This window comes from Coregonus lavaretus (assembly GCF_964263955.1).
Source record: "Coregonus lavaretus genome assembly, chromosome: 6".
NCBI classification, from domain to species: domain Eukaryota; kingdom Metazoa; phylum Chordata; class Actinopteri; order Salmoniformes; family Salmonidae; genus Coregonus; species Coregonus lavaretus.
Genome location: NC_139993.1, coordinates 52,825,578 through 52,853,392, shown reverse-complemented (window position 1 = coordinate 52,853,392; position 27,815 = coordinate 52,825,578). Strand labels below are relative to the sequence as shown.

Here is a 27,815-nt window from a genome sequence, read left to right as displayed (position 1 = left end):
GCCAATGACAGGGCAGATACGAGTCGTTTTAATCAAAATTGCCAGAATGCCACGTGCGTCCACTTATATCAGTACATTTGTAACAGCCTAAACTTCTATTTGATCAAATAAGCCTCACGTAATTCTACTCTCATAGACCTCCATACAAAAGACTTTGGGCAGAATAAATCCTCTCGCTTCGCCTATTCTTCTCTGGATGCACCCACCCTGATTAGAAGTGTCAAAGAACACTTGTAGATTTCTCGGTCCATCACACCTCCACATTTGATTATCCCAACCTCAATCTGGTCACGGCTTCTTGCCAGACTACAGTTGACCTGGAGGAGAGGCCTGGGCAGGTGTTGAGATGGACAGCGCTGGCGGGTTTGAAGATATGGAACTGAGAGAGGCGCATAGAGAATACCTGGACTTTCTGGATGACGATGTAAGTACAGAGGAGAATAATGTGTGAAATACAAATCAATCAAAAGTGCAGATATTAATGTGAGGCAATGTAAGATGTGTTGCTTATTTTTGTTCTAGCAAGACCAAGGAGTTTATCATGAGAGGGTCAGAAGTATGGTGTCAGAAAACCGGTGCCGCCTCATCGTGAACATCAACGACCTGAGAAGGAGGAACGAGAAGCGGGCCAAAGCGTGAGTAAAGATCATGATTTTCAGGTCGGAGCTCTAGAAAGAGGCCCGAGTTCCCGAGTTGGAATTCCGAGTTGAATGACAGTTCAAAATGCTTTTTCCCAGTCGGAACTCGTTTTTTTTCAGAGTTCCCAGTTGTCTTTAACGCACTGAAGTCGGAAATCTGAGATTTCAGAGAACCGTAATTTTTTTTATGGGGCATTAATGCTCAGGGGGAGACTGCAGGCCATTTATTCCCTTTGAGTCAGGAACCGAAACTCAGCCTTAGTGATCCGTGAATGCGTTGTATGCAGCATTCGGTCACATGACAGCTCGATCAGCTGTTCGATTTAATTTACCGGCATGTCAACTGAGCCAGGGATCACAGTCAAACGGATTGGGAAGTAGGTCCCAAAGTGCTCTTCCAACCGTTGGAGGTGAGCAATCATCACTCGCGTGGGACACTTACTGATGCTGTTTTCTGTTAGAAACATGCACAGCCGAGGGAAATGGGCATGGTAAGCTTTTGAAAGACTCTCCAATAATAATTTCCACTGACTTGGTCGCTCGTCTGTAGAAGGTTTTGTATTTCCCCTACATGCTTGCTCCAGTAAATTCAGTTTCTCAAATACAATGCCTTTGAAAAAGTACACTGAACAAAAATATAAACGCAACATGTAAAGTGTATTTTTTTTTCCATATGCACAAAAAGCTTGTTTCTCTCAAATTCTGTGCACAAATGTGTTTACATCCCTGTTAGTGAGTATTTCTCCTTTGCCAAGATAATCCATCCACCTGACAGGTGTGGCATATCAAGAAGCTGATTAAACAGCATGATCATTACACAGGTGCACCTTGTGCTGGGGACAATATAAGGCCACTAAAATGTGCAGTTGTCACAACACAATGCCACAGATATCTCAAATTGAGGGAGCATGCAATTGGCATGCTGACTGCAGGAATGTCCAACAGAGTTGTTACCAGATAATTAAAATGTTAATTTCTCTACCATAAGCCACCTCCGTCATTTTAGAGAATTTGGAAGTGCGTCCAACCGGCCTCAGAACCGCAGACCATGTGTAACCATGCCAGCCCAGGACCTCCACACCCTGTGCTGGGGACAATAAAAGGCTACTCTAAAATGTGCAGTTTTGGGACCCATGTCATCCAAAAACACATACTTTTGAATCATCTGTCCACAGAACATTCTTCCAAGAGTCTTAATGATCATCCAGGTGCTGTTTGCCGAACTTGAGTCAACTTTGTGGACGTCATGGGTCCCGTTATGCCTGGTGAAAACCAAACACTGCATTCCACAGTAAGAACATCATACCAACGGTCAAGCGTGGTGGTAGTGTGATGGTTTGGGGATGCTTTGCTGCCTCAGGACCTGGATGACTTGCCTTAATAGAAGGAACCATGAATTCTGCATCAGAATTATTCTGGAGAATGTCAGGCCATCCGTCTGTACGCTGAAGCGCAGCTGGGTCTTGCAGCAATACAATGATCCAAAACATACAATCAAGTCTACATGAAAATGGCTAAAAAGCAACAGATTTGAAATTTTGGAATGGCCTAACGAGCAGTTCATGCTTGAAAACCTACAAATGTTGCTTAGTTACAGCAGTTCTGCATGAAAGTGGGCCAAAATTCCTCCACAGCGTCATGAGACTGAACAACAACTACAGGAAGCATTTGGTTGGAGCCATTGCAGCTAAAGGTGGCACAACCAGTTATTGAGTGTAAGGGGGCAATAACTTTTTCCACACAGGGCAATTGGGTGTTGCAGAACTTTGTTTATGAAATAAGTATGTAATTGTTGTAGTATTTGTTCACTCAGGTTCCCTTTATCTAATATTAGGTTTTGGTTGAAGATCTGATAACATTCAGTATCAAAAATATGCAAAAGTAGAGAAAGTTAGAAAGGGGGCAAATAATTTCACGGCACTGTATGTCTGTTACATAGGCAAGTATACATTTTATTGTCAATACAAAGTCAACCAAGTCTTTTTTTATACCTCCTTTGTGAATGACAACAGTTCCCCTCTCAATGTGAATAATCTGTCCAACACTCCTCGATAACCACCAAGTGTGAAATATACTGAACAAAAATATAAACGCAACAATTTCAATGATTTGACTGAGTTACAGTTCATATGACACCAGTCAATTGAAATAAATGTATTAGGCCCTAATCTATTTATTTCACATGACTGGGCAGGGGCGCAGCCATGGGTGGGCTAGGCCCAGCCAGTCAGAATGAGTTATTCCCCACAAAAGGGCTTTATTACAGACAGAAATACTCCTCAGTTTCATCAGCTGTCCGGGTGGCTGGTCTCAGACGATCCCGCAGGTGAGGAACCAGATGTGGAGGTCCTGGGCTGGCATGGTTACACATGGTCTGAGGCCGGTTGGACGCACTTCCAAATTCTCTAAAATGACGGAGGTGGCTTATGGTAGAGAAATTAACATTTTAATTATCTGGTAACAACTCTGTTGGAAATTCCTGCAGTCAGCATGCCAATTGCATGCTCCCTCAATTTGAGATATCTGTGGCATTGTGTTGTGACAACTGCACATTTTAGTGGCCTTATATTGTCCCCAGCACAAGGTGCACCTGTGTAATGATAATGCTGTTTAATCAGCTTCTTGATATGCCACACCTGTCAGGTGGATGGATTATCTAGGCAAAGGAGAAATGCTCACTAACAGGTTTATAAACACATTTGTGCACAAAATCAGAGAGATAAGCTTTTTGTGCATATGGAACATTTCTGGCATCATTTATTTCAGCTTATGGACCAACACTTTATGTTTTATTTTTGTTCAGTAAAGAACATTGTCATGTTCTGATTCCATATCGCCACATAGTTTTGCAAACAGGCATGTGCGCAGTGGATGTGGGTGCATGCTCAGCCCCCTCCTGTACTCCCTGTTCACCCATGACTGCGTGGCCACGCACGCCTCCAACTCAATCATCAAGTTTGCGGACGACACAACAGTAGTAGGCTTGATTACCAACAATGACGAGACCACCTACAGAGAGGAGGTGAAGGCCCTTGGAGTTTGGTGCCAGGAAAATAACCTCTCCCTCAATGTCGACAAAACAAAGGAGCTGATCGTGGACTTCAGGAAACAGCAGAGGGAGCACGCCCCTATCCACTTCGACAGGACCGCTGTGGAGCAGGTGGAAAGCTTCAAGTTCCTTGGCGTACACATCACTGACTATTTGAAATGGTCCACCCACACAGTGTGGTGATGAAGGTGCAACAGCGCCTCTTCAACCTCAGGAGGCTGAAGAAATTGGCTTGTCACCTAAAACCCTCACAAACTTTTACAGATACACAATTGAGAGCATCCTGTCGAGCTGTAACACCACCTGGTACGGCAACTTCACCGCCCGCAACCGCATGGCTCTCCAGAGGATGGCGCGGTCTGCCTAACTCATCACTGGGGGTAAACTACCTGCCCTCCAGGACACCTACAGCACCCGATGTCACAGGAAGGCCAAAAAGATCAAGGACAACCACCCGAGCCACTGCCTGTTCACCCTGCTATCATCCAGAAGGCGAGTTCAGTACAGGTGCATAAAAGCTGGGACCGAGAGACTGTAAAACAACTTCTGTTAAATAGCCACCACTAGGCGGCTTCCACCCGGTTACGTAACCCTGCATCTTAGAGGCTGCTGCCCCATAGACTTGAAATCAATGGCCACTTTTTAATAATGTAACACTAGTCACACTAATGTTTACATATTTTTGCTTTACTCATCTCATATGTATCTGTATTCTAGTCTATGCCACTCCGACATTGCTCATCCTAATATTTCTATACTCCTTAATTCCATTCTTTTACTTTTAGGTTGTGTGTATTGTTAGATATACTGCACTGTTGGTGCTAGAAACACAACCATTTCGCTCTACACCCGCAATAACATCTGCATGTGACACATAACATTTGGTTTGATGTAGTTAACAATCAAAGTTACCTGCTGCATTATATCTCAGTTCTGTCCTCCGCTCGTTTGCCACCAGTTGCTCTCGGTGTATCATACAATGTGTCTATATGGCAGAGGGAGACCCATTCATAACTAGAGTGCAGAGGCCTGCCCGCCATAGATGGCGCTTCATCTGTGCAAAAGCCCACCATTCGATCCCATGGAATCTGTTTTTCGTCAATATAGCCACGCAGCACTCTGAACATCCCATCTCATGTGCCGTTCCATGCTTGTGAAACAGAGCAATATGTCCTCGTGAATAGCATCCCCGGACATGTTTAGCGAACAAAAGTTAATGCATGGGCATGTCGGCCCTCACAGCTAACATCCATTTGGAGAGCATAAGCTGGGGAGTTTGAGGCGTTCAGTCAGTTTTCTCTTGATTCTCAGAATTTATGCTATTGCTAGCAAAGGTATTAATGTGAGTTTCTGTGCCTCTGCCTCCCCACACATTGTTTTCACCGTATCAATTGCGGCCGGTAATATGAAAGTCTCTTCAATAGTGTGTCATAGCGTAGCGGGCCTAGCCATTCACCGTGGGAATGATTCAAGTGCAACAGTGAAATGCGGCCTTTTCCCATGATCTAAGGGCGCTCTCTGGTTTGATTTTATCTTTTAGATTTTTATGATTTTAATATCGATTTTTAAGGTTAACCACAATATATGTATATTTTTTGGGGAGGGGTTTGAAAATTCTCCCGTAACCCCATTTTCATATCAGGCGAACCCACATGGGGCCGCGACCCCTAGTATGGGAACCGCTGAGTAACTGAATTTCTTCACTTCATTTTTCTTCTCAATTCATGCACCTTGTTGGAGAGTGAGGTAGCGGCAGTGTTCCATTCCTTTTATTGATCCTTGAGTGTCAAAGGCCAAGTGGTGGATAAAATGTAGTAAATGGTTTGAGGCCTGTGTTCCTTTATCATTTTGTTTTAAAATATATTTTGTTTATAAAATGTACTTTTAAATACCCTTTTCAGCTTGCTGAAAGACTGCTTCAGTGAACTTGTTGCTTTCCAAAGAGCTCTGAAGGACTTGGTTGCGTCCATCGATGCAACCTATGCCAAGCAGTTTGAGGAGTTCCATGTGGGGTTCGAGGGCAGCTTCGGAACCAAGCACGTGACCCCTCGAACCCTCGCAGCGCGATATCTCGGAAACCTGGTTTGTGTGGAAGGAATCGTTACCAAGTGTAAGTGTATATAATGCGTTTCAATTGATAATTTCCAGTTTTATTCAGATTCGATTGATAATTCTTTACGACAAAACGCCTTTCTTGGTTCCTCCTTATTATAATTACGCTACTACTGTAATTCCATTCAACTGATAGTTATTTTGAGTAGCCTAACATCCTGCATGTGTTTCTGTCATTGTGGTAGGTTCTCTGGTGAGGCCTAAGATCACCCGTAGTGTCCACTACTGTCCAGCCACTAAGAAGACCTTGGAGAGGAAATACACTGACCTGACCTCTCTGGACGCATTCCCTTCCAGCGCCATTTACCCTACCAAGGTGTGTAACTATATGTGCAATTTTTAATGGTGCTCTCCCTCCCCATGCTCCCCGATCTACAACATTCCTGCTACAGATATCACACTCCTTTACCACCTCTCTCCCTGATCTACAGGATGAGGAGAACAACCCCTTGGAGACAGAGTTTGGGCTATGTGCCTATAAGGACCACCAGACCCTGACCATCCAGGAGATGCCAGAGAAGGCCCCTGCCGGACAGCTCCCCCGCTCTGTGGACATCATCGCTAACGACGACCTGGTCGACACGGTCAAACCGGGCGACCGCGTTCAGATGGTGGGGATCTACCGCTGTCTGCCAGCCAAACAGGGAGGCTTCACCTCTGGTACCTTCAGGTGGGTGGGTGTGGGAACGGGTCTATTTGTGTTCTGCTTCCAAGTAGTTTTGATAAAGGGTTGGGGTCAACTCCATTTTAAATTCAGGAAGTAAATGAAAATTCCTATTGCTTTTCAATGAGGATAATTTTTATTTTAGTGAACTCAATGAACTCAACCTTCTATTGGTCTAATGCAGGACAATTCTGCTGGCCAATCACGTGAAGAGGATGAGTAAAGAAATCGTGCCAACCTTTTCCGCCGAGGATATTAATAAAATCAAGAAGTTCTCTAAAGGCCATTCTAAAGTAAGTCACTCATTCTAAATAGTCTTGCATTGAACTCTACTACAGTATGTTGTGGTGGAGCATTTAAATTACGACGAAGTTGTTATATACTGTACAATCAGACGACCGTATCGCTTCTTGGCATACAAACTGTCACATCACATTTGGTATATACCAGTTGGATCATTTGATACCAATGCTCTTCAATCATACACATGAATGTCAGTTTCCTTTGTCATGATTGTTTTCCAGGATGTGTTTGAGCATCTGAGCCACTCGCTGGCTCCCAGTATACATGGCCATGAGTACATAAAGAAGGCCATTCTGTGTCTGCTGCTGGGGGGCAACGAGACCAACCTGGAGAACGGTACACGTATCCGTGGAGACATCAACATACTGCTAATAGGTCAGTCATATTTACATTTTTAGTCATTTAGCAGATGCTCTTATCCGACTTATAGTTAGTGAATGCATACATGTTTTGTTTTTTTGTCAACCACTACTATTGATGGGTTGTAGTCATTAGCAAGACTTTGGTGGTCTTCCTCTATGGCTGTCCTGATTCTCCACCCTTCTCTGCAAGTGTATACCTGCACACTTCACCTCATGGGTCTAACAACGGTGGGAACTCCCTCTAGCCAATGCTAACACCAATCCAATGCTTTCAAATCCATGATGGGAAGTGTGCAAGTGCACACTTTGTACAAAGGGTGGCAAATCTGGATGTAGCCTAACATTGAACTCAATGTGTGGCCTTCTCTGTGTGGTCTCTCTAACCTGGTTGGTCTTTCTCTGGTCAGGTGACCCGTCGACGGCTAAGTCCCAGCTGCTGCGCTACGTTCTGCACACTGCTCCGCGGGCCATACCAACTACAGGACGGGGGTCAACTGGCGTGGGGCTGACCGCTGCCGTCACCACAGACCAGGAGACTGGTATGGAACACTTTATGGACACCATTTTGAATGATTTATTTGTATGCATGCTGTTATTCCCTCTCCATCCACCTTCATACAAATGGAGTTCCCTCTGAGAAAAATACAATTCTTGAAGCCTATACTCCTTCCTCTTCCACCTATTTACCATAATTATTATCCCACTCTGGATACCACTCACACTCCCCCCTATGCACACGCCTCTGTTCATACCCCTTTCTCACTGTCTCCCTTCCTCTCCAGGTGAGCGGCGGCTGGAGGCTGGGGCCATGGTACTGGCAGACAGAGGAGTGGTGTGCATCGACGAGTTTGACAAGATGTCCGATATGGACCGCACAGCCATCCACGAGGTGATGGAACAGGGCCGTGTCACCATCGCTAAGGCTGGCATAATGGCCAGGCTCAACGCTCGCTGCAGTGTGCTAGCTGCCGCTAACCCAGTCTACGGCAGGGTGAGACGCGCTAACTTACTCTTTGTAAGGGGGAGACGCGGTAATGCTAACCCAGTCTGTCTAATCTAACTGCTAAGACCATGTACAGTGCTGTGAAAATGTATTTTCTGTACTGCATATTTTTGATACTGAATGTTGTCAGATCTTCAACCAAAACCTAATATTAGATAAAGGGAACCTGAGTGAACATAACACAATTACATACTTATTTCATAAAGTTCTGCAACACCCAATTGCCCTGTGTGGGAAAAGTTAATGCCCCCTTACACTCAATAACTGGTTGTGCCACCTTTAGCTGCAATGGCTCCAACCAAATGCTTCCTGTAGTTGTTCAGTCTCATGTCGTTGTGGAGGAATTTTGTCCCACTCTTTTATGCAGAACTGCTGTAACTCAGCAACATTTGTGGGTTCAAGTATGAACTGCTTGTTTTAAGTCCTGCCACAACATCTCAATTGGGATTAAGTCTGGACTTTGACTAGGCCGTTCCAAAACTTCAAATGTGTTGCTTTTTAGCCATTTTTCATGTAGACTTGATTGTGTGTTTTGGATCATTGTCTTGCTGCATGACCCAGCTGCGCTTCAGCTCACATGATAGAGAGCATAATTCATGGTTCCTTCTATTAAGGCAAGTCGTCCAGGTCCTGAGTCAGCAAAGCATCCCCAAACATCACAATACCACCACCATGCTTGACCGTTGGTATGAGGTTCTTACTGTGGAATGCAATGTTTGGTTTTCGCCAGTCATAATGGGACCCATGTCATCCAAAAAGTCATAATTTTGACTCATCTGTCCATAGAACATTCTTCCATGAGTCTTGATGATCAATCCAGGTGCTTTTTGGCAAACGTGAGTCAACTTTTTGGACAACATGTGTCCCATTATGCCTGATAAAAACCAAACACTGCATTCCACAGTAAGAACCTCATACCAACAGTCAAGCATGGTGGTGATGGTTTGGGGATGCTTTGCTGACTCAGGACCTGGACGACTTGCCTTAATAGAAGGAACCATGAATTCTGCTCTGTATCAGAGAATTCTACAGGAGAATGTCAGGCCATCCGTCTGTGAGCTGAAGTGCAGCTGGGTCATGCAGCAAGACAATGATCCAAAACACACAATCAAGTCTACATGAAAATGGTTAAAAAGCAACAAATGTGAAGTTTTGGAATTGCGTAGTCAAAGTGGAGTCCTAATCCCAATTGCGATGTTGTGGCAGGACTGGACACGAGCAGTTCTTGCTCAAAAACACACGTCACTGATTTAAAGCAGTTCTGCATGCAAGAGTGGGCCAAAATTCCTCCACAGCGATGTGAGACTAACAACTACAGGAAGCATTTGGTTGCAGTCATTGCAGCTAATGGTGGAAAAACCAGTTATTGAGTGTAAGGGGGCAATTACTACTTCACACAGGGGAATAGGGGGTGCATAACTTTGTTAATTAAATAAAATAAGTATCTACATTTTTATTTTTAAACTCTGGTTCCCTTTATCTAATATTAGGTTTAGGTTGAAGATCTGATAATGTTCAGTATCAAAAATAGAGAATCAGAAGGGGGGCAAATACTCTTTCACGGTACTGTATAACAGGGTGTCACCGCTACTAGCTAATAAGCCTCCATCTCAATAACTGGTATACATGGACTTTCCTCACAGCTTTATTTCTGCACCTTCATCGGGATCGACCTGGACAAAGCTTTGCATAGATTCGCCAATCTTGATCACATAAGTAGTTATTTGGGATGCAAGTTAATTTGTACGTCAGTGATTCTTTGCGCATGTCAATCCCTTTTTAACACACTGTTCATGTCTCTGTGACAACTATGTACATTATCTCTTACCTTTCCTTACAGTACGACCAGTATAAGACTCCCATGGAGAACATCGGTCTGCAGGACTCTCTGTTGTCTCGGTTCGACCTGCTCTTCATTGTTCTGGACCAGATGGATGCAGACAGTGACAGGAAGGTCTCGGAGCATGTTCTACGCATGCACCGCTACAGAGCACCAGGGGAGCAGGAGGGAACAGGTTGGGCACACTACTGACTAAATATACACACATGCAAACACACCACACACAGCTTCTCATTCAAAATATCAAATAATTTTTAGCGTCAAACCAAACAAGTAGACATGATTGCTGATTCAGTACCTGGCATGTGTGCAGAGGTTTTTGAATGACACTTTTGATTGCTCTGTATCTGATCTGTTGTTTGATGCCCCTAAAGCCATGCCCATGGGCAGCACTGTGGATGTGTTCGCCACGGAGGACCCCAACATCACAGAGTCAGCCGAACAGGAACTCCAGATCTACGAGAAGAAGGACAATATCCTGCATGGACACCGCAATAAAAAGTACCCAGCAAAACGTCCATTATATTCATTGTTAAAAAAAAATAAACCCAACAAAACCTGATTTTAAAGTTGCTGTATTAATCACTCGTAATACCATACAAACTGTATACACATTATGTTCTTTCTGACAGAATCCATGGCTTTCTGTGTTAACCCCTGTCATCCTCCTCCAGGGAGAAAGTAGTTACCATGGAGTTTATCAGGAAGTACATCCACGTGGCTAAACTGGTGAAACCTGTTCTAACCCAGGAGGCCTCAGACCACATAGCAGAGGAGTACTCCAAGCTCCGCAGCCATGACCAAGTCAACTCTGAATCAGCCAGGGTCGGTAGTACTTACATACTTTTGGTGATATAGTGTATGTGGTGGACACCTGCTCGTCAAACATCTCATTCCAAAATCATGGGCATTAATATGGAGTTGGCCCCCCCTTTTCTGCTATAACAGCCTCCACTCTTCTGGGAAGGCTTTCCACTAGATATTGGAACATTGCTGCGGGGACTTGCTTCCATTTTGCCACGGGCATTAGTGAGGTCAGGCACTGATGTTGGGCGATTAGGCCTGGCTCGCAGTCAGCATTCAAATTCGTCCCAAAGGTGTTCGATGGGGTTTAGGTCGGGGCTCTGCATGGCAGTCAAGTTCTTCCACACCCATCTTGACAAACCATTTCTGTATGGACCTCGCTTTGTGCACGGGGGCATTGTCATACTGGAACAGGAAAGGGCCTTCCCCAAACTGCTGCCACAAAGTTGGAAGCACAGAATCGTCTAGAATGTAATTGTACGCTGTAGCATTAAGATTTCCCTTCACTGGAACTAAGGGGCCTAGCCCGAACCATGAAAAACAGCCCCAGACCATTATTCCTCCTCCACTGAACTTTACAGTTGGCACTATGCATTTGGGCAGGTAGCGTTCTCCTAGCATCCGCCAAACCCAGATTTGTCCGTCGGACTGCCAGATGGTGAAGCGTGATTAATTACTCCAGAGAACGTGTTTCCACTGCGCCAGAGTCCAATGGCGGCAAGCTTTACACCACTCCAGCTGACACTTGGCATTGAGCATGGTGATCTTAGGCTTGTCGGCCATGGAAACCCATTTCGTGAAGCTTCTGACCAACAGTTCTTGTGCTGGCATTGCTTCCAGAGGCAGTTTGGAACGCTGTAGTGAGTGTTTCAACCAAGGACAGCCGATTTTTACACGCTACGTGCTTCAGCACTCAGCGGTCCCATTCTGTGAGCTTGTGTAGCCTACCACTTCGCGGCTGAGCCGTTGTTGCTCAGCGGTTTCCACTTCAAAGTAACCACACTTACAGTTGACCGGGGCAGCTCTAGCAGGGCATAAATTTGGCGAACTGACTTGTTGGAAAGGTGGCATCCTATGATGGTGCCACATTTGAAAGTCAATGTCCTCTTCAGTAAGGCCATTCTACTGACAATGTTTGTCTATGGGGATTGCATGGCTTTTTTTCTTTTTTTCTTTTTCATACACCTGTCAGCAACAGGTGTGGCTGTAATGGCCGAATCCACTAATTTGAAGGGGTGTCCACATACATGCAAAAGTATGTATGGAATCTCTCATCCAGCTCTTTACTGGAGTCTAAAAGCCGTTTTGGCATTATGGAATAATTTTATTTATCATTGCATTGGGAATCCTTTCCTGATTGTTATACCCAGTTTACAATCCTGTATGTACAATAATCGATTACCTGTATCATTAATCATGAAAACATGCACTATTGGTTTGGGAATGTCTGCTTCAAATAGACATTGTTGTACTTTGTGTTTGATGGGTTGTCTTCCATACAGACGATGCCGGTGACAGCCCGAGCGCTGGAGACAATGATACGATTGTCCACGGCCCACGCCAAAGCCCGCATGAGCAAGACCACAGACTTTGTTGACGCAGAGGCTGCCCTGGAGCTCATGCAGTTCGCCTACTTTAAAAAGGTAATGCTGGGATCAAACAGTTTGACACTGGATACATTCCTTCTTCATTGTAATTTGGAGACAAAAGGCTTATAACTATATGGATAGGTTTTAATTCATGTTGCTATGTGTACTGTCCTGTCTACATGTAGATTCTGGAGAAGAAGAGGAAGGTTGTAGAGGACGACATGGATGTGAGCCAGAGCCAATCACAGAGCCAGAGCCAAGAGGTGGCCAGTCAGAGGACGAGCACCAGGTCTGAGCCCGTATTCAAAAAGTAGCTCTGACTAGGAATGCTGGTTATAGGATCAGTTCAGCATTTTGGATCATAATGAAAAAGATTATAATATATTTTATATAGCTCTTTTTACATTACCATTACAAGAATCTCAGATGCTTTAATAAAAACAAACTAAATCAAATCTAGGGTTCTGGCAGTTATTGGACAATTGTCTTCCACAGCTTCAGATGATGGGGTGAGGCAGTTCTAATATATGCACAAGGGAACCTGATCCCAGATGAGCTCTCTTACTGAGACATGTTTTGAATACAGGCCCTGATCTCAAGGATGCAGGGACTGGAGAGACTGGTTGCGTCGAAGGCTAGGTCTGAATAATCTTAAATGCCTGCCTTGTCTCCTTTCTTTGATGACCAGGAAGCGTACCGGTGTGGGTAAGGAAAACATGGACGTGACAGATGCTGGGGCTGAGTCTGACCCTTATGAGTTTGAGGACGAGGAACACAGTAAGACGCGCGCACATACACACACCGTGCACATACAAGGTCTGTCTGTACCCCACCTGGTCACCAATATAGCTCAGTTCTTAGGGTTATAAACCATTTCATCTGCCCCATTATAAGAATACTTTACTATTTTGATTAATTAGAATCATACATTTCTCATCCTTCTCTTTCTCCCTCCTAGCCCAGTCCATTCTGAAACCCAAGCCTGCTGCCTCTCAGAGCCTGAAGAAGAAGCCAGGACAGGACATCAGCCAGGACAGGTAAATCTCCCCCTCTACTCCCTCTGTTTCTGTAGCCTTAACTCTGGCCCATTGTGGTCACTGAGTACTGCACCATTTATCCACTCTCCAGAGACAGTTAAGGTGGGATGATGTTTATTTGTTTGTGTTCTCTGACCCCTCCTGCCCAGGCTGAAGCTGTTTAAGGCTGCTCTGATGAAGGCCTTTCAGACTACACGGTCCCAGTCCGTAGCAGTGACGGAGCTCCTGACGCTGGTCAATAAGACCACACGCGGTCAGGACGACCACGAGTTTGACGAGCAGGAGGTCGAGAAGCTGCTGGGGCGCATGCAGGACAACAACCAGGTCATGATGTCAGAGGGCGTGGTCTTCCTCATTTAGAGCTGGGGCAGCCAATCACAAGAGCCAGTCCAAACCTGTCTAGTCTACTCATGGTCATCATAAACTGTCTCTAATAAATGGGCTGAGCATGAAATGTGGTCTGGTGGAGTTTGTTCAAATGTAAATGTGGAGTTATTGAAAGGCCCTCTTGTAAGGGTGGAGTTTATCCAGGAACCAGTGAATGGTAGTAGTTTTAACTGCAAACTGGAGGCAAGACATAATCCTTTTTTTTTTATTAGAGAATGTATAAATTGATCAATTTCACATTAACATACAAAATATTTTCCATTGTTGGTCAGGGTTTCTTTTGAAGAGATGGAAGGTCATTGTTAGTCAGGTTTTCCTGTGAAGATGTTAACAAAGGAACAAGTCTCACACTTGTGGTTTTGTCAGCTTTTATTGATCATTATAGCTAACATTTCCATCTATTGATTCACATGATTACTTTCTGTGTTAAAGGAGGTGGCAATTGTCACAGTCAAGTGTTTGTCAGGCTTGATTCTAGGTTCAGTGAAGTTTCTTCACTAGCACTTTCAACAATCTGCCAATGGAAAATGTAAAGAAGGCATTTTAGGTTGGTTGTCACTCGCAGTACTAGATGTCAATGTTCTCCACAACGATCACGTCACTCTCCGATCTCCTGGCATATACCACGCTCGCCATGGCAACCACGAACATGACTGCCGCCAAGCTCATGGACACGGCCATCACCACTGTGGAGGTGTTGGTGGTCTCCTGGCTGGGTGTTGCTACGGCACTCTTCTCGGACTGATGAACAGCAGAACGAGGGAGGGGCTGGGTCTCCAGCAGTGCAGACACGTCTGAAGAGCGGTTGGGGGGGGGGGGGTTAAGAGGACTTGGTTTAGAACCGAGTGAGAGGTCAAGGTAGTCTAATCCCAGATCTGTTTCTCTGTCTTGCCAACTGCTATAGTCATTGTGATCACAGGACTTAGTAAGAATGCATAAACAGATCTGGGACTAGGGCTACGGAACGATTGGGAATGTCTACAGTATGGTTAAGATCCTTCTCCAGTGATGAGAACGTAATGCCTTACCCTCCAGACCGAGGAAGAAGATGGCGTCGTCTCCTTTGATGAAGTTCCTGCTCTTCATCCTGCCGTGGGTGAGATAGCTGCTGGTTCCGGTACCGGGCCCGCGGTAGAATTGGCTGCCGTCAGAACCGTTCACCAGACTGCCCACCTTACGGGGGTTGTCCCAGTAGAACTCATTGCCTGGGGGAGAGAAGGGAAAATCTCCAAGGGAAACCATTTGTCTTCTCTCTGATTTCAGGTTCTCCCACACCTCTGTCTCCCTAACTGTTTCTAGTCTCTATTATCACGCTCGTCTCAGATTGGAGAACCTTGCAGCTTCTATGAAGGACAGAGAGCCAATGGCATGCTATTATTCGGGGCGTTCTGTAAGCATTTTTTGTGTAATCATTCTCACCATCTGAGGACAGCTTGTTGGGGTCGGTGGCGATCATGCGGTGGTTGGACATTCTCTGTCTGATGTCCGGGTTCTGGTCCATCAGGGCCATGGTTGCCATGGACAGGGCCAGGTGAGGGAGTCGTCTTTAGGGCCGGAGGTTAGGTGGAAGTAGATGGCCATGCTACCTGGGCTGCTGCGGCCGTTGATGTACACGCTCACCTAGGTAGTTCCATTATTACCAGGCCAGGACAGACGTATTCAAATGCAGAAAGGGAAAGGGGGATACCTAGTCAGTTGTACAACTGAATGCATTCAACTGAAATGTGTCTTCCGCATTTAACCCAACCACTCAATCAGAGAAGTGCGGGGAGCTGCCTTAATCGATGTTCACGTCATCAGCGCCCGGGGAGCAGTTGTTGTTGGGGGTTAACTGCCTTGCTCAACGGTAGAACGGTAGATTTTTCCAATTTGCCGGCTTGGGGATTCAAACCAGCGACTTTTAGGTTACTGGAACCAACGCTCTTAACCGCTAGGCTACCTGCCGCCCCGGAGGACAGCTTCCCAAAATAAACAAATTCATGGCACCAGCGTCATTGCAAGGATTGCTGGTCCCTTTGTTAAATTCTACCACATTTATGCAAAGAGTTATGAGATATTAGAATATTTTCATCTCAACCTTGTTACTATAGTGACCTTGACACTCACCAGGAAGGAGTACCCACTGGGGGACAGGAAGCGTGGGCTGTAGATTTTCACACCTGTCGGTGTGGTTGCTAGGAGACTGGTGAAGTCACGGATGCGCCAGATGTGCTGCGGGCAGGTCGTCTCTGATAGGTTGATGTCATCCAATGAGAGCCCTCCGGTGGATGCCCCTGTGCCCTTCAAGCCTTCAAACACAACCCGGAACTTCATCTTCACATCCAGGGTTACATGGTACAGCTCCCAAGAGTCTCTGACGCCACCTGTAGGACAGAAGGAAACAGACATCCACACAAACCGTATATACTTACTCTCTATACCCCTTCAATTCAAATCTGGACCTCGAAGCCAGCTCCTCTGCTTTTTAAAATTCTTCCCCTTTGTAATCAGGGACTGATTAAGACCTAGTACACCAGGTGGTTGCAATTAATTATCAGGAAGAACAGAAAACCAGCAGTAGTCCGGACCTCGTAGGGTAAGATTTGAATACCCTTTCTCAATACTATTGTACACCCAACAAGGGAAAGGGGGATACCTAGTCAGTTCTACAACTGAATGCATTCAACGTAAATGTATCTTCCGCATTTAACCTAACCCTTCTACTGTTGTACAACATTGTTTTGTATGAGCTGAGATGTGATATCAAACCTGTGATATCGATTTTCTGGATGAGCCTCAGTTTTCCTTTGGGGTTGGCGTCGTCATGCTCCCGTACCCACACGTTCAGTTGATCATCGGCACCCCCGCTGTTGTGGAGGTAGAACTGCAAGCATTGGGAACCTCGCATTGGGTAGAAGAGACGACTCTCCAGGTGGGCCTGGTCACCATGGTTACCCTTAACCGTGCTGAAGTGCATGAAATAGCCTTTTCCTGGAAACAGAAACAAAACATTTAAGTGAGACAAACTGATTATGGTCGGAAAGATCAAGAAATATGTATATTCTGTAATGGGAAACAATTTTTCATATTTTATGAAATCAATTAGAATATTACTGATATCGCCTTCAAAAATATTTTATCATTATGGTGCTACAGGGTACTTCAATGTTGTGATCCTCTGAGAACTAATCAACCAAAGTCCCTCCACTGAATCTTTAGAGACAAACAAACATGTTGGAGGGCATTGACCTTCCTGGCCTTTCTCTTTATCACTTTAGAAGATAAGTAGATGTGCCACTATGGCACAATTATCATGTTACACTAGGACTATGGACTATGGACCTTGCATCACAGTAAAGTGTGTGTGTGTGCGTATGCTTCTGTGTGTGTATGCGTGTGTATATCTTACCCTCACACTGGCCCATGTTGGTGTAGTCGGTGTTGGGTCCCCCAGCCACACTGTGTCTGTGTTCCCACTGAGCCTTCCCACCAGGACCCTGGATCATCCCACAGATATTCTCCTTCTCAAAGCTGCACGAGTCCAGGAATGTTGAGGAAGTTGCTGTGGAGAGAGGGATATGGGGTGACAGAGAGGGAAGGTCAGCATTAATCTATGAAAGTATGAATCAAGAAACCAATAAAAACACTTCTGTAGATAATATACTACCTGGCTGGACAATCCTTATCTAATCACCTTCATTAGCTAGATATTTATTAGATATTTATCAAGTAAAAGCATTAACTAAAGGTCAGTCTGATGAACTCCTGAGTTACAGTAAATTATTGGCTGATTGATTGATTGATCATCTGAATTTTGATTGATATTGATTGACAGGTGAGGACTCACTGCAGTTGTAGAGCCTGTTGAGTTTCAGCAGGTCAGTGTTGCTGAACTCCATGCGTTGACCAATCACATCCATGAAGCTCGGTATCTTAGTAATGATGGAGGGCTCTGACCCAATGTTGAAGGCTGTTTTACTATAGTGCATCACAGAGCCGTAGTCATAGGGCACGTTCAGAGCACTCGACACTGACTCGCCATGGATCAGGAAGTTATGGTATTTTCCTAAAAAGGGAAATAATACAATGTTTAGTCAATGAAATGTACATGTATAAAGTACATTTAGTTGGTGACACACCAGCAGATTGATTCAGTAGACAACTACAGACAATGAGACTATATGTAAATAATCTCTAACATACTATAAACTAGAATATGGTGGTGATCTTATCTTATTAATACAGATTTATTGATTGATTGCTACCTTCTTCGATGCGGTCCCACATGATGTTGACATAGTCATCGCGGTCGGCTCTGGACTGCTCGTGCCAGAAACCCAGAGCATGCAGAAACTCATGCTCAACCGTTGCCAGACGGTCACAGTTACGACCAATAGACAACCTCTGCTTCCCCACCTGCCTGTTACCTACTGAGGAGTAGCACCTAAAGAGAGCGAGAGGGAGAGAGAAAGAAAGTGAGATATGGAAAATGGAGTGGTGAAGTGTGGAAGAATGAACAGATATAATTTATAATTGTTTGAAAATGTGTTGGCTTCTGACATTGGGGCGTTTGTGTGTGTGTGTGTGTGTGTGTGTGTGTGTGCGTGTGTTCACCCGGTGCCTTTGAACACAGCTATATAGTTCTCCTCTCCCTTCCATGGGACGAAGTTGATGCAGGTCTTCAGTCTGTACTGCTCAAAGGCCTTCAGAATCACCCCCTTAGCATTTATGTCTACATACGTGCACACACACAGAGAGAGAGAGAAATATACACTGCTCAAAAAAATAAAGGGAACACTTAAACAACACAATGTAACTCCAAGTCAATCACACTTCTGTGAAATCAAACTGTCCACTTAGGAAGCAACACTGATTGACAATAAATGTCACATGCTGTTGTGCAAATGGAATAGACAACAGGTGGAAATTATAGGCAATTAGCAAGACACCCCCAATAAAGGACTGGTTTTGCAGGTGGTGACCACAGACCACTTCTCAGTTCCTATGCTTCCTGGCTGATGTTTTGGTCACTTTTGAATGCTGGCGGTGCTTTCACTCTAGTGGTAGCATGAGACGGAGTCTACAACCCACACAAGTGGCTCAGGTAGTGCAGCTCATCCAGGATGGCACATCAATGCGAGCTGTGGCAAGAAGGTTTGCTGTGTCTGTCAGCGTAGTGTCCAGAGCATGGAGGGGCTACCACGAGACAGGCCAGTACATCAGGAGACGTGGAGGAGGCCGTAGGAGGGCAACAACCCAGCAGCAGGACTGCTACCTCCGCCTTTATGCAAGGAGGAGCAGGAGGAGCACTGCCAGAGCCCTGCAAAATGACCTCCAGCAGGTCACAAATGTGCATGTGTCTGCTCAAACGGTCAGAAACAGACTCCATGAGGGTGGTATGAGGGCCCGACGTCCACAGGTGGGGGTTGTGCTTACAGCCCAACACCATGCAGGACGTTTGGCATTTGCCAGAGAACACCAAGATTGGCAAATTCGCCACTGGCGCCCTGTGCTCTTCACAGATGAAAGCAGGTTCACACTGAGCACGTGACAGACGTGACAGAGTCTGTAGACGCTGTGGAGAACGTTCTGCTGCCTGCAACATCCTCCAGCATGACCGGTTTGGCGGTGGGTCAGTCATGGTGTGGGGTGGCATTTCTTTGGGGGGCCGCACAGCCCTCTATGTGCTCGCCAGAGGTAGCCTGACTGCCATTAGGTACCGAGATGAGATCCTCAGACCCCTTGTGAGACCATATGCTGGTGCGGTTGGCCCTGGGTTCCTCCTAATGCAAGACAATGCTAGACCTCATGTGGCTGGAGTGTGTCAGCAGTTCCTGCAAGAGGAAGGCATTGATGCTATGGACTGGTCCGCCCGTTCCCCAGACCTGAATCCAATTGAGCACATCTGGGACATCATGTCTCGCTCCATCCACCAACGCCACGTTGCACCACAGACTGTCCAGGAGTTGGCGGATGCTTTAGTCCAGGTCTGGGAGGAGATCCCTCAGGAGACCATCCGCCACCTCATCAGGAGCATGCCCAGGCGTTGTAGGGAGGTCATACAGGCACGTGGAGGTCACACACACTACTGAGCCTCATTTTGACTTGTTTTAAGGACATTACATCAATGTTGGATCAGCCTGTAGTGTGGTTTTCCACTTTAATTTTGAGGGTGACTCCAAATCCAGACCTCCATGGGTTGATACATTTGATTTCCATTGATCATTTTTGTGTGATTTTGTTGTCAGCACATTCAACTATGTAAAGAAAAAAGTATTTAATAAGATTATTTCATTCATTCCGATCTAGGATGTGTTATTTTAGTGTTCCCTTTATTTTTTTGAGCAGTGTATATTTCACCATTTTATTGAATTTTGTCTCACTGATTTAAATGTATTTTTGTACAGAATTTTGTCACACTGATTTAAATGTATTTTACAAAAGCAATGTTTGAAGTATTGAAGTGTACTATTTCTCACCCAGGCTGTCCTCCAGGTAGTAGGGTACTGTCTGAGGCCAGCGATACTGCTCCCCTAGGATGGTGTTTCTGCTGTCAGTCTAAACAGCGAGAACCACACACTCTCAATCAGACCAATCAGACACAACACCCTTATGGTGATCACTGATGACCAGATATTATTGGCAGGCTATGAGAAATCCATATTATTATTCAAGTAAAAGAAAAGATGAGCTGTCAAACTCACCTCATCTATCACGATATCACCATCCACCAGGTCCAATCCTGCCTCTGCAAATTAACACACGAGCATTAGACGATCAGCACACAGAGATACTGTCTATACACACAATCATGTTATAAAGTTATTTTCTTACATACCTTTATTGATGTCAAAGATGTCCCAGTCGTGTCCGTGTCCCTCATCCACATCAGTCTCTGCAGGCGAGAGAATGTCCAAATCAACCGCAGCACACAATTGCTTGACATTATTTCTACCACCACTCTGAGTCATAGTTATGAACAACAACAATAAGAGGTTTCACTCACCTGTTTCACCTGTGAGCCGGGATGCTGCTGACTACAGCAGGCAATAAACAAACAAGAAAACAGATAAATAATTAAGGAAAATAAAACAGTGTAATGCAACAGGTCTGCACTAAAATGTAACAAGATTAGAAATGTGACTACACAAAACAGAGAAAAAAATTAAATAAAAAAATGTTACACAATTATGACAAATACAGTAACTATGTATCAGGCACTACAAAAATACAATTGGTCAGAGCAATGTAATGTAATTTAGGTAATGTAATGTGTTACATGAAATTACATTAGTGATGGAATGGGAAACTTACCAAGCACCAGAGCATACTGAAGACCAGAACAATCCCTTTAGAAGGCATGGCTCTAGGACTGCCGGTAATCACAAGCACAAGAAGAGAAAATGAACAAACTGCAAGGCTTGCAGGATTGTGCAGATTGCATAACATTTATGGTTTGAGATAAAATATCTTAAATAGCTGTCAAATGTATTATTATTGATTGTTTAATAGTCCCCATTAGCTTATGTAAGTGTTACAGGAACATTAATGTACACGCACAAAGGTAAGCACGCACACACGCACGCACACACACACACACACACGCACGCACACACACACACACACACACACACACACACACACACACACACACACACACACACACACACACACACACACACACACACGTGCATAATGTTGTTTTGTAGACTTCAAGGATGAGTGCTTAATATTCTTACCCATTTAAAGTTTGAGAATAGGTTGAGATCGTTTCGGCCCCAAGACCTCTAATCATTCGCTTTACCAGATAAAACTGCGAGACTTCTAGCGCCAGCTATCCTGAGGGAAACTTCGGAGGGAACCAGCTACTAGATGGTTCGACTAGTCTTTCACCCCTATACCCAGGTCGGACGACCGATTTGCACCAGAGTTTCCTCTGGCTTCGCCCTGCCCAGGCATAGTTCACCATCTTTCGGGTCCTATCGCACGCGCTCACGCTCCACCTCCCCAACAGAGCGGGCGAGACGGGCCGGTGGGGATCCCACCTCAGCCGGCGCGCGCCGGCCCTCACTTTCATTGCGCCACGGGGGACACACGATAGGTTTGATTTCAATATTCTTTATTATAGTCATTCTATGTCAAGAATATACAAGGATATTAAATATATGAAAAAGTACAGTACAGTCAAAAGTTTGGACACACCTACTCATTCCAGGGTTTTTCTTTATTTTTACTATTTTCTACATTGTAGAATAATAGTGAAGACATCAAAACTATGAAAGAACACTTATGGAATCATGTAGTAACCCAAAAAGTGTTAAACAAATCAAAATATATTTTATATTTGAGATTCTTCAACGTAGCCACCCTTTGCATTGATGACAGCTTTGCACACACTTGGCATTCTCTCAACCAGCTTCATGAGGTAGTCACCTGGAATGCATTTCAATTAACAGGTGTGCCTTCTTAAATGTTAAGTTGTGGAATTTCTTTCCTTTTTAATGTGTTTGAGCCAATCAGTTGTGTTGTGACAAGGTAGGGGTGGTATACAGAAGATAGCCCTATTTGGTAAAAGACCAAGTCCATATTATGGCAAGAACATCTCAAATAAGCATAGAAAAACGAAAGTCCATAATTACTTTAAGACATGAAGGTCAGTCAATCCGGAAAATGTCAAGAACTTTGAACGTTTCTTCAAGTGCAGTCGCAAAAACCATCAAGCGCTATGATGAAACTGGCTCTCATGAGGACCACCACAGGAAAGAAAGACCCAGAGTTACCTCTGCTGCAGAGGATAAGTTAATTAGAGTTAACTGCACCTCAGATTGCAGCCCAAATAAATGCTTCACAGAGTTCAAGTAACAGACACATCTCAACATCAGCTCTTCAGAGGAGACTGCGTGAATCTGGCCTTCATGGTCGAATTGCTGCAAAGAAACCACTACTAAAGGACACCAATAAGAAGAGACTTGCTTGGGCCAAGAAACACAAGCAATGGACATTAGACCGTTGGAAATCTGTCCTGTGCTCTGATGAGTCCAAATTTGAGACTTCTGGTTCCAACCACCGTGTCTTTGTGAGATGCAGAGTAGGTGAACGGATGATGTCCGCATGTGTGGTTCCAACAGTGAAGCATGGAGGGGGAGGTGTGATGGTGTGGGGGTGGTTTGCTGGTGACACTGTGATTTATTTAAAATTCAAGGCACACTTAACCAGCATGGCTACCACAGCATTCTGCAGCGATACACCATCCCATCTGGTTTGCGTTTAGTGGGACTATAATACATTTTTTCAATAGGACAATGACCCAAAACACACCTCCAGGCTGTCTAAGGGCTATTTGTCCAAGAAGGAGAGTGATGGAGTGCTGCATCAGATGACCTGGCCTCCACAATCACCCAACCTCAACACAATTGTGATGGTTTGTGAAGGAAAAGCAGCCAACAAGTGCTCAGTATATGTGGGAACTCATTCAAGACTGTTGGAAAAGCATTCCTCATGAAGCTGGTTGAGAGAACGCCAAGAGTGTGCAAAGCTGTCATCAAGGCAAAAGGTGGCTACTTTGAAGAATCTAAAATATATTTTGATTTATTTAACACTTTTTTGGTTACTACATGATTCCATATGTGTTATTTCATAGTTTTGATGTTTTCACTATTATTCTACAATGTAGAAAACAGTAAAAATAAAGAAAAACCCTGGAATGAGTAGGTGTGTCCAAACTTTTGACTGGTACTGTAGGTAAGCACGCATGCACGCACACACACACACACACACACGTGCATAATGTTGTTTTGTAGACTTCAAGGATGAGTGCTTAATATAATCCTCCAGGACACACGATAGGTTTGATTTCAATATTCTTTATTATAGTCATTCTATGTCAAGAATATACAAGGATATTAAATATATGAAAAAGTATATCAAAGCTGATATCGAAAAGATCCATTATAGTTGATACATTCGATAGATGCAGTAAACAGGGCATGATTTTATACATTCAAAAGGAAGAAAAGAACAGCTGCAACAATCAACATGTTCGACAACATTGCCATTTTTACAAAGGCTTCTGTGAGCAGCTTTAGCATCAAAATATACAAATCATGATGAGTGTGTTATTGCTATATTGCTAGATTATTGATGTTGTATCTGATATTCATCTGGGATTCAGGTTGGCATCCCGGAGAGACTCAATAATGGCATCTTGCAAGTTCAACGTGTCGGTTTGATTGATGTTCTGTGGACCAAAGAAACATCTTATTAGTGTATGTGTGTGTGTGTGTGTTATGATTTAACTGGATAAGAACCCAAATGCAGACAAGTACACCAAGCCAGAGAAGTTAACAGGTTTATTTACAATGTTCAAAGTCCATGTTTCCAAATATAGGGGAAGAGCAAGTCCAGGTTACAGGGAGGGTAACAGATCCAGATCAGGGCAGGTGTGGTACCGTAATGTCCTAGTGTCCGTGGTGAGTCCAAAAGAGAGGTCCGGTAGTGGAGAGCAGGATGGTGGTGGCAGGAGTGAAGCGGAGGCAGGAGTCAGGTTCCAAATATCTGTGGCACAGGAGAAAAAGTAAATAAAACAGGCCAAAAACACAAAGAGCAAAAATAACCAGGTTGAGTCGGCAGCGAGACTAACATGGTCGTCTTGACTATGATCTGACGATGAGTGGTAAGTTTGACCGGGTCTTAAAGGCTGAGGTGATTATGGTGAATGAGCTGCAGCTGGAACCCTGACTCCCGCACACCAGACTTCACTCCTGCAATCAAGGACAGACAGAGGGGAGGGGGAGAGCAGAGAGAGCTACCTAGCAGCAGTAGGCCTAACAGTGTGTGTGTGTGTGTGTGTGTGTCTGTGTGTGTGTGTGTATGTGTGTAGCCTACCGTGTAGTCCTTGGTATAGTAGCAGTGTCTCAGGTTCAAATGTATGATGAAGTCCCTGCTGATTTGGTTTGGATTACCGTGAGGCAGAGAGGCACACACTGGACACACCTAGAGGATGCCAGAGAGCAACAATCACTCAGAGCAACAAAGTTTCAGCCCAAGTGGCCAACAACTCCCTAGGAGTAGAGACTATGGACGAGGAATCCCTGGAGGCAGTGACACGTGTTACTAAGTGGACTATCTTGGTTAAATAAACATTTAATTGAATAAACTCATGTTTGAGACCCAGTGATTGAGAGTAACTGATGACACAACTGACAGCTTTATAGCGATTTATAACAGATATATCACTGACCACGGGCCTGTTGTCATAGTGATGCTTGCCATTGCAGTGAACCCACAGATCCCGCTCATCCAGACCACTCTCCTGGCAGTACGGACAGACAAACGTCATCCTCATCACAGAACTGAGAGAGAGAGAGAGAGGGAGAACAGACAGACAGACAGAGAGACACACACAGAGAGAGACAGACAGACAGACAGACAGACAGACAGACAGACAGACAGACAGACAGACAGACAGACAGACAGACAGACAGACAGACAGACAGACAGACAGACAGACAGACAGAAAGACAGAGACAGAGAGAGAGTGAGATAGAGACAGACAGGCAGAGAGAGAGAGTGAGAGACAGACAGACAGACAGAGAGAGAGAGAGTGAGATACAAACAGAGAGACAGAGAGAGAGTGAGATACAGACAGACAGACAGACAGACAGACAGACAGACAGACAGTGAGATACAGACAGACAGACAGAGAGTGAGATACAGACAGACAGACAGACAGACAGAGAGTGAGATACAGACAAACACATACAGACAGACAGACAGACAGACAGACAGACAGACAGACAGACAGACAGACAGACAGACAGACAGACAGACAGACAGACAGAGAGTGAGATACAGACAGAGAGATACAGAGAGATACAGACAGACAGAGAGACAGAGAGAGAGAGATACAGACAGACAGACAGACAGACAGACAGACAGACAGACAGAGAGTGAGATAGAGACAGACAGAGTGAGATACAGACAGACAGAGAGAGTGAGATAGAGACAGACAGACAGAGACAGACAGACAGTGAGATAGAGACAGACAGACAGAGACAGACAGACAGAGAGTGAGATAGAGACAGACAGACAGACAGAGAGAGAGTGAGATACAGACAGACAGACAGACAGAGAGTGAGATACAGACAGACAGACAGATACAGAGAGTGAGATACAGATAGACAGACACATACAGAGAGTGAGATACAGACAGACAGACAGACAGACAGACAGAGAGATACAGACAGACAGACAGACAGACAAAGATTGAGATACAGACAGACAGACAGACAGAGAGAGTGAGATAGAGACAGACAGAGAGAGAGAGTGAGATAGAGACAGACAGACAGAGAGTGAGATAGAGAGACAGACAGACAGACAGAGAGAGAGTGAGATACAGACAGGCAGAGATAGAGTGAGATAGAGAGACAGACAGACACCGACAGACAGACAGACAGACAGACAGACAGACAGACAGACAGACAGACAGACAGACAGACACCGACAGACAGACAGACAGAGAGAGAGAGTGAGATACAGAAAGACAGACAGAGAGTGCGATAGAGACAGACAGACAGAGACAGACAGACAGAGTGAGATAGAGCCAGACAGACAGACAGACAGACAGAGAGAGAGTGAGATACAGACAGACAGACAGACACATACAGAGAGTAAGATAAAGATAGACAGACAGACAGACAGACAGACAGACAGACAGACAGACAGACAGACAGACAGACATATAGTGAGATACAGACAGACAGACAGAGAGAGAGTGAGATACAGACAGAGAGTGAGACAGACAGAGAGAGTGAGATAGAGACAGACAGACAGACAGACAGAGTGAGATACAGACAGACAGACATAGTAAGATACAGACAGACAGAGAGTGAGATACAGACAGACAGACAGAGACAGACAGAGAGAATGAGATAGAGACAGACAGACAGACAGACAGAGACAGACAGACAGACAGAGTGAGATACAGACAGACAGACATAGTAAGATACAGACAGACAGAGAGTGAGATACAGACAGACAGACAGAGACAGACAGAGAGAATGAGATAGAGACAGACAGACAGACAGAGACAGACAGACAGACAGTGAGATAGAGACAGACAAACAGACAGAGAGAGAGTGAGATACAGACAGACAGACAGAGAGTGAGATACAGACAGACAGACAGACAGACAGACAGAGAGATACAGACAGACAGACAGAGAGTGAGATACATACAGACACATACAGAGAGAGAGATACAGACAGACAGAGAGAGAGAGAGATACAGACAGACAGACAGTGAGATACAGACAGACACACAGACAGACAGACAGAGAGTGAGATACAGACAGACAGACAGACAGACAGACAGACAGACAGACAGACAGAGAGTGAGATAGAGACAGACAGAGAGTGAGATAGAGACGGACAGAGAGTGAGATAGAGACAGAGAGAGTGAGATAGAGACAGACAGACAGAGACAGACAGACAGACAGACAGACAGAGAGTGAGATACAGACAGACAGACAGACAGACAGACAGACAGACAGACAGACAGACAGACAGACAGACAGATACAGACAGACAGATACAGACAGACAGACAGTGAGATAGAGACAGACAGAGTGAGATACAGACATACATACAGTGAGATAGAGACAGACAGACAGAGACAGACAGACAGAGAGTGAGATAGAGACAGACAGACAGACAGAGAGAGAGTGAGATACAGACAGACAGACAGACAGACAGAGAGTGAGATACAGACAGAGACACATACAGAGAGTGAGATACAGACAGACAGACAGAGAGATACAGACAGACAGACAGACAGAGACAGAGTGAGATACAGACAGACAGCCAGAGTGAGATACAGACAGACAGACAGACAGACAGACAAAGAGTGAGATACAGACAGACAGACACAGAGAGAGTGAGATAGAGACAGACAGACAGAGAGTGAGTGAGATAGAGACAGACAGACAGAGAGTGAGTGAGTGAGTGAGTGAGACAGACAGACAGACAGACAGACAGACAGACAGTGAGAGA

The 27,815-nt window shown here is 44.8% G+C and overlaps 2 protein-coding genes and 1 pseudogene across 3 annotated transcripts in view; 1 reads left to right on the top strand and 2 right to left on the bottom strand.

Moving 5' to 3' along the window:
* Positions 1 to 346: 346 nt before the first annotated feature.
* Positions 347 to 13,761, top strand: mcm3l (MCM3 minichromosome maintenance deficient 3, like; the record flags this gene model as incomplete). The annotated part of the gene is made up of 17 exons (XM_084163256.1): positions 347 to 424; positions 523 to 635; positions 5,589 to 5,797; positions 5,985 to 6,115; positions 6,231 to 6,469; positions 6,648 to 6,756; positions 6,988 to 7,141; positions 7,536 to 7,667; positions 7,911 to 8,119; positions 9,972 to 10,146; positions 10,346 to 10,472; positions 10,646 to 10,796; positions 12,278 to 12,418; positions 12,550 to 12,663; positions 13,075 to 13,141; positions 13,323 to 13,401; positions 13,551 to 13,761. The coding sequence occupies 17 exons, from the start codon at positions 347 to 349 to the stop codon at positions 13,759 to 13,761; spliced, it is 2,439 nt and encodes an 812-aa protein (XP_084019382.1).
* A 269-nt stretch (positions 13,762 to 14,030) lies between these two features.
* On the bottom strand, positions 14,031 to 21,817 carry LOC311130502 (meprin A subunit beta-like; annotated as a pseudogene). Its single transcript, XR_014615350.1, has 15 exons — positions 21,507 to 21,817; positions 21,082 to 21,139; positions 20,774 to 20,804; positions 20,606 to 20,662; positions 20,472 to 20,515; positions 20,247 to 20,325; positions 18,382 to 18,499; positions 18,033 to 18,211; positions 17,615 to 17,833; positions 17,177 to 17,329; positions 16,537 to 16,758; positions 15,895 to 16,151; positions 15,208 to 15,408; positions 14,817 to 14,993; positions 14,031 to 14,582 (listed from the first exon to the last, which is right to left on the bottom strand). The product of XR_014615350.1 is annotated as a meprin A subunit beta-like (transcript).
* Positions 21,818 to 23,741: 1,924 nt separating this feature from the next.
* Positions 23,742 to 27,815, bottom strand: part of LOC311131070 (E3 ubiquitin-protein ligase RNF138-like) — a gene marked incomplete at its 5' end in the record, with an annotated part of 13,446 nt that continues 9,372 nt past the window's right edge. The window contains 3 exons of the mRNA XM_084163886.1: positions 23,742 to 24,004; positions 24,652 to 24,759; positions 25,007 to 25,118. Coding sequence (XP_084020012.1) covers positions 23,924 to 24,004; positions 24,652 to 24,759; positions 25,007 to 25,118 — 301 coding nt within the window. The 3' untranslated portion in view covers positions 23,742 to 23,923. The remainder of the gene's footprint in view (positions 24,005 to 24,651; positions 24,760 to 25,006; positions 25,119 to 27,815) is intronic.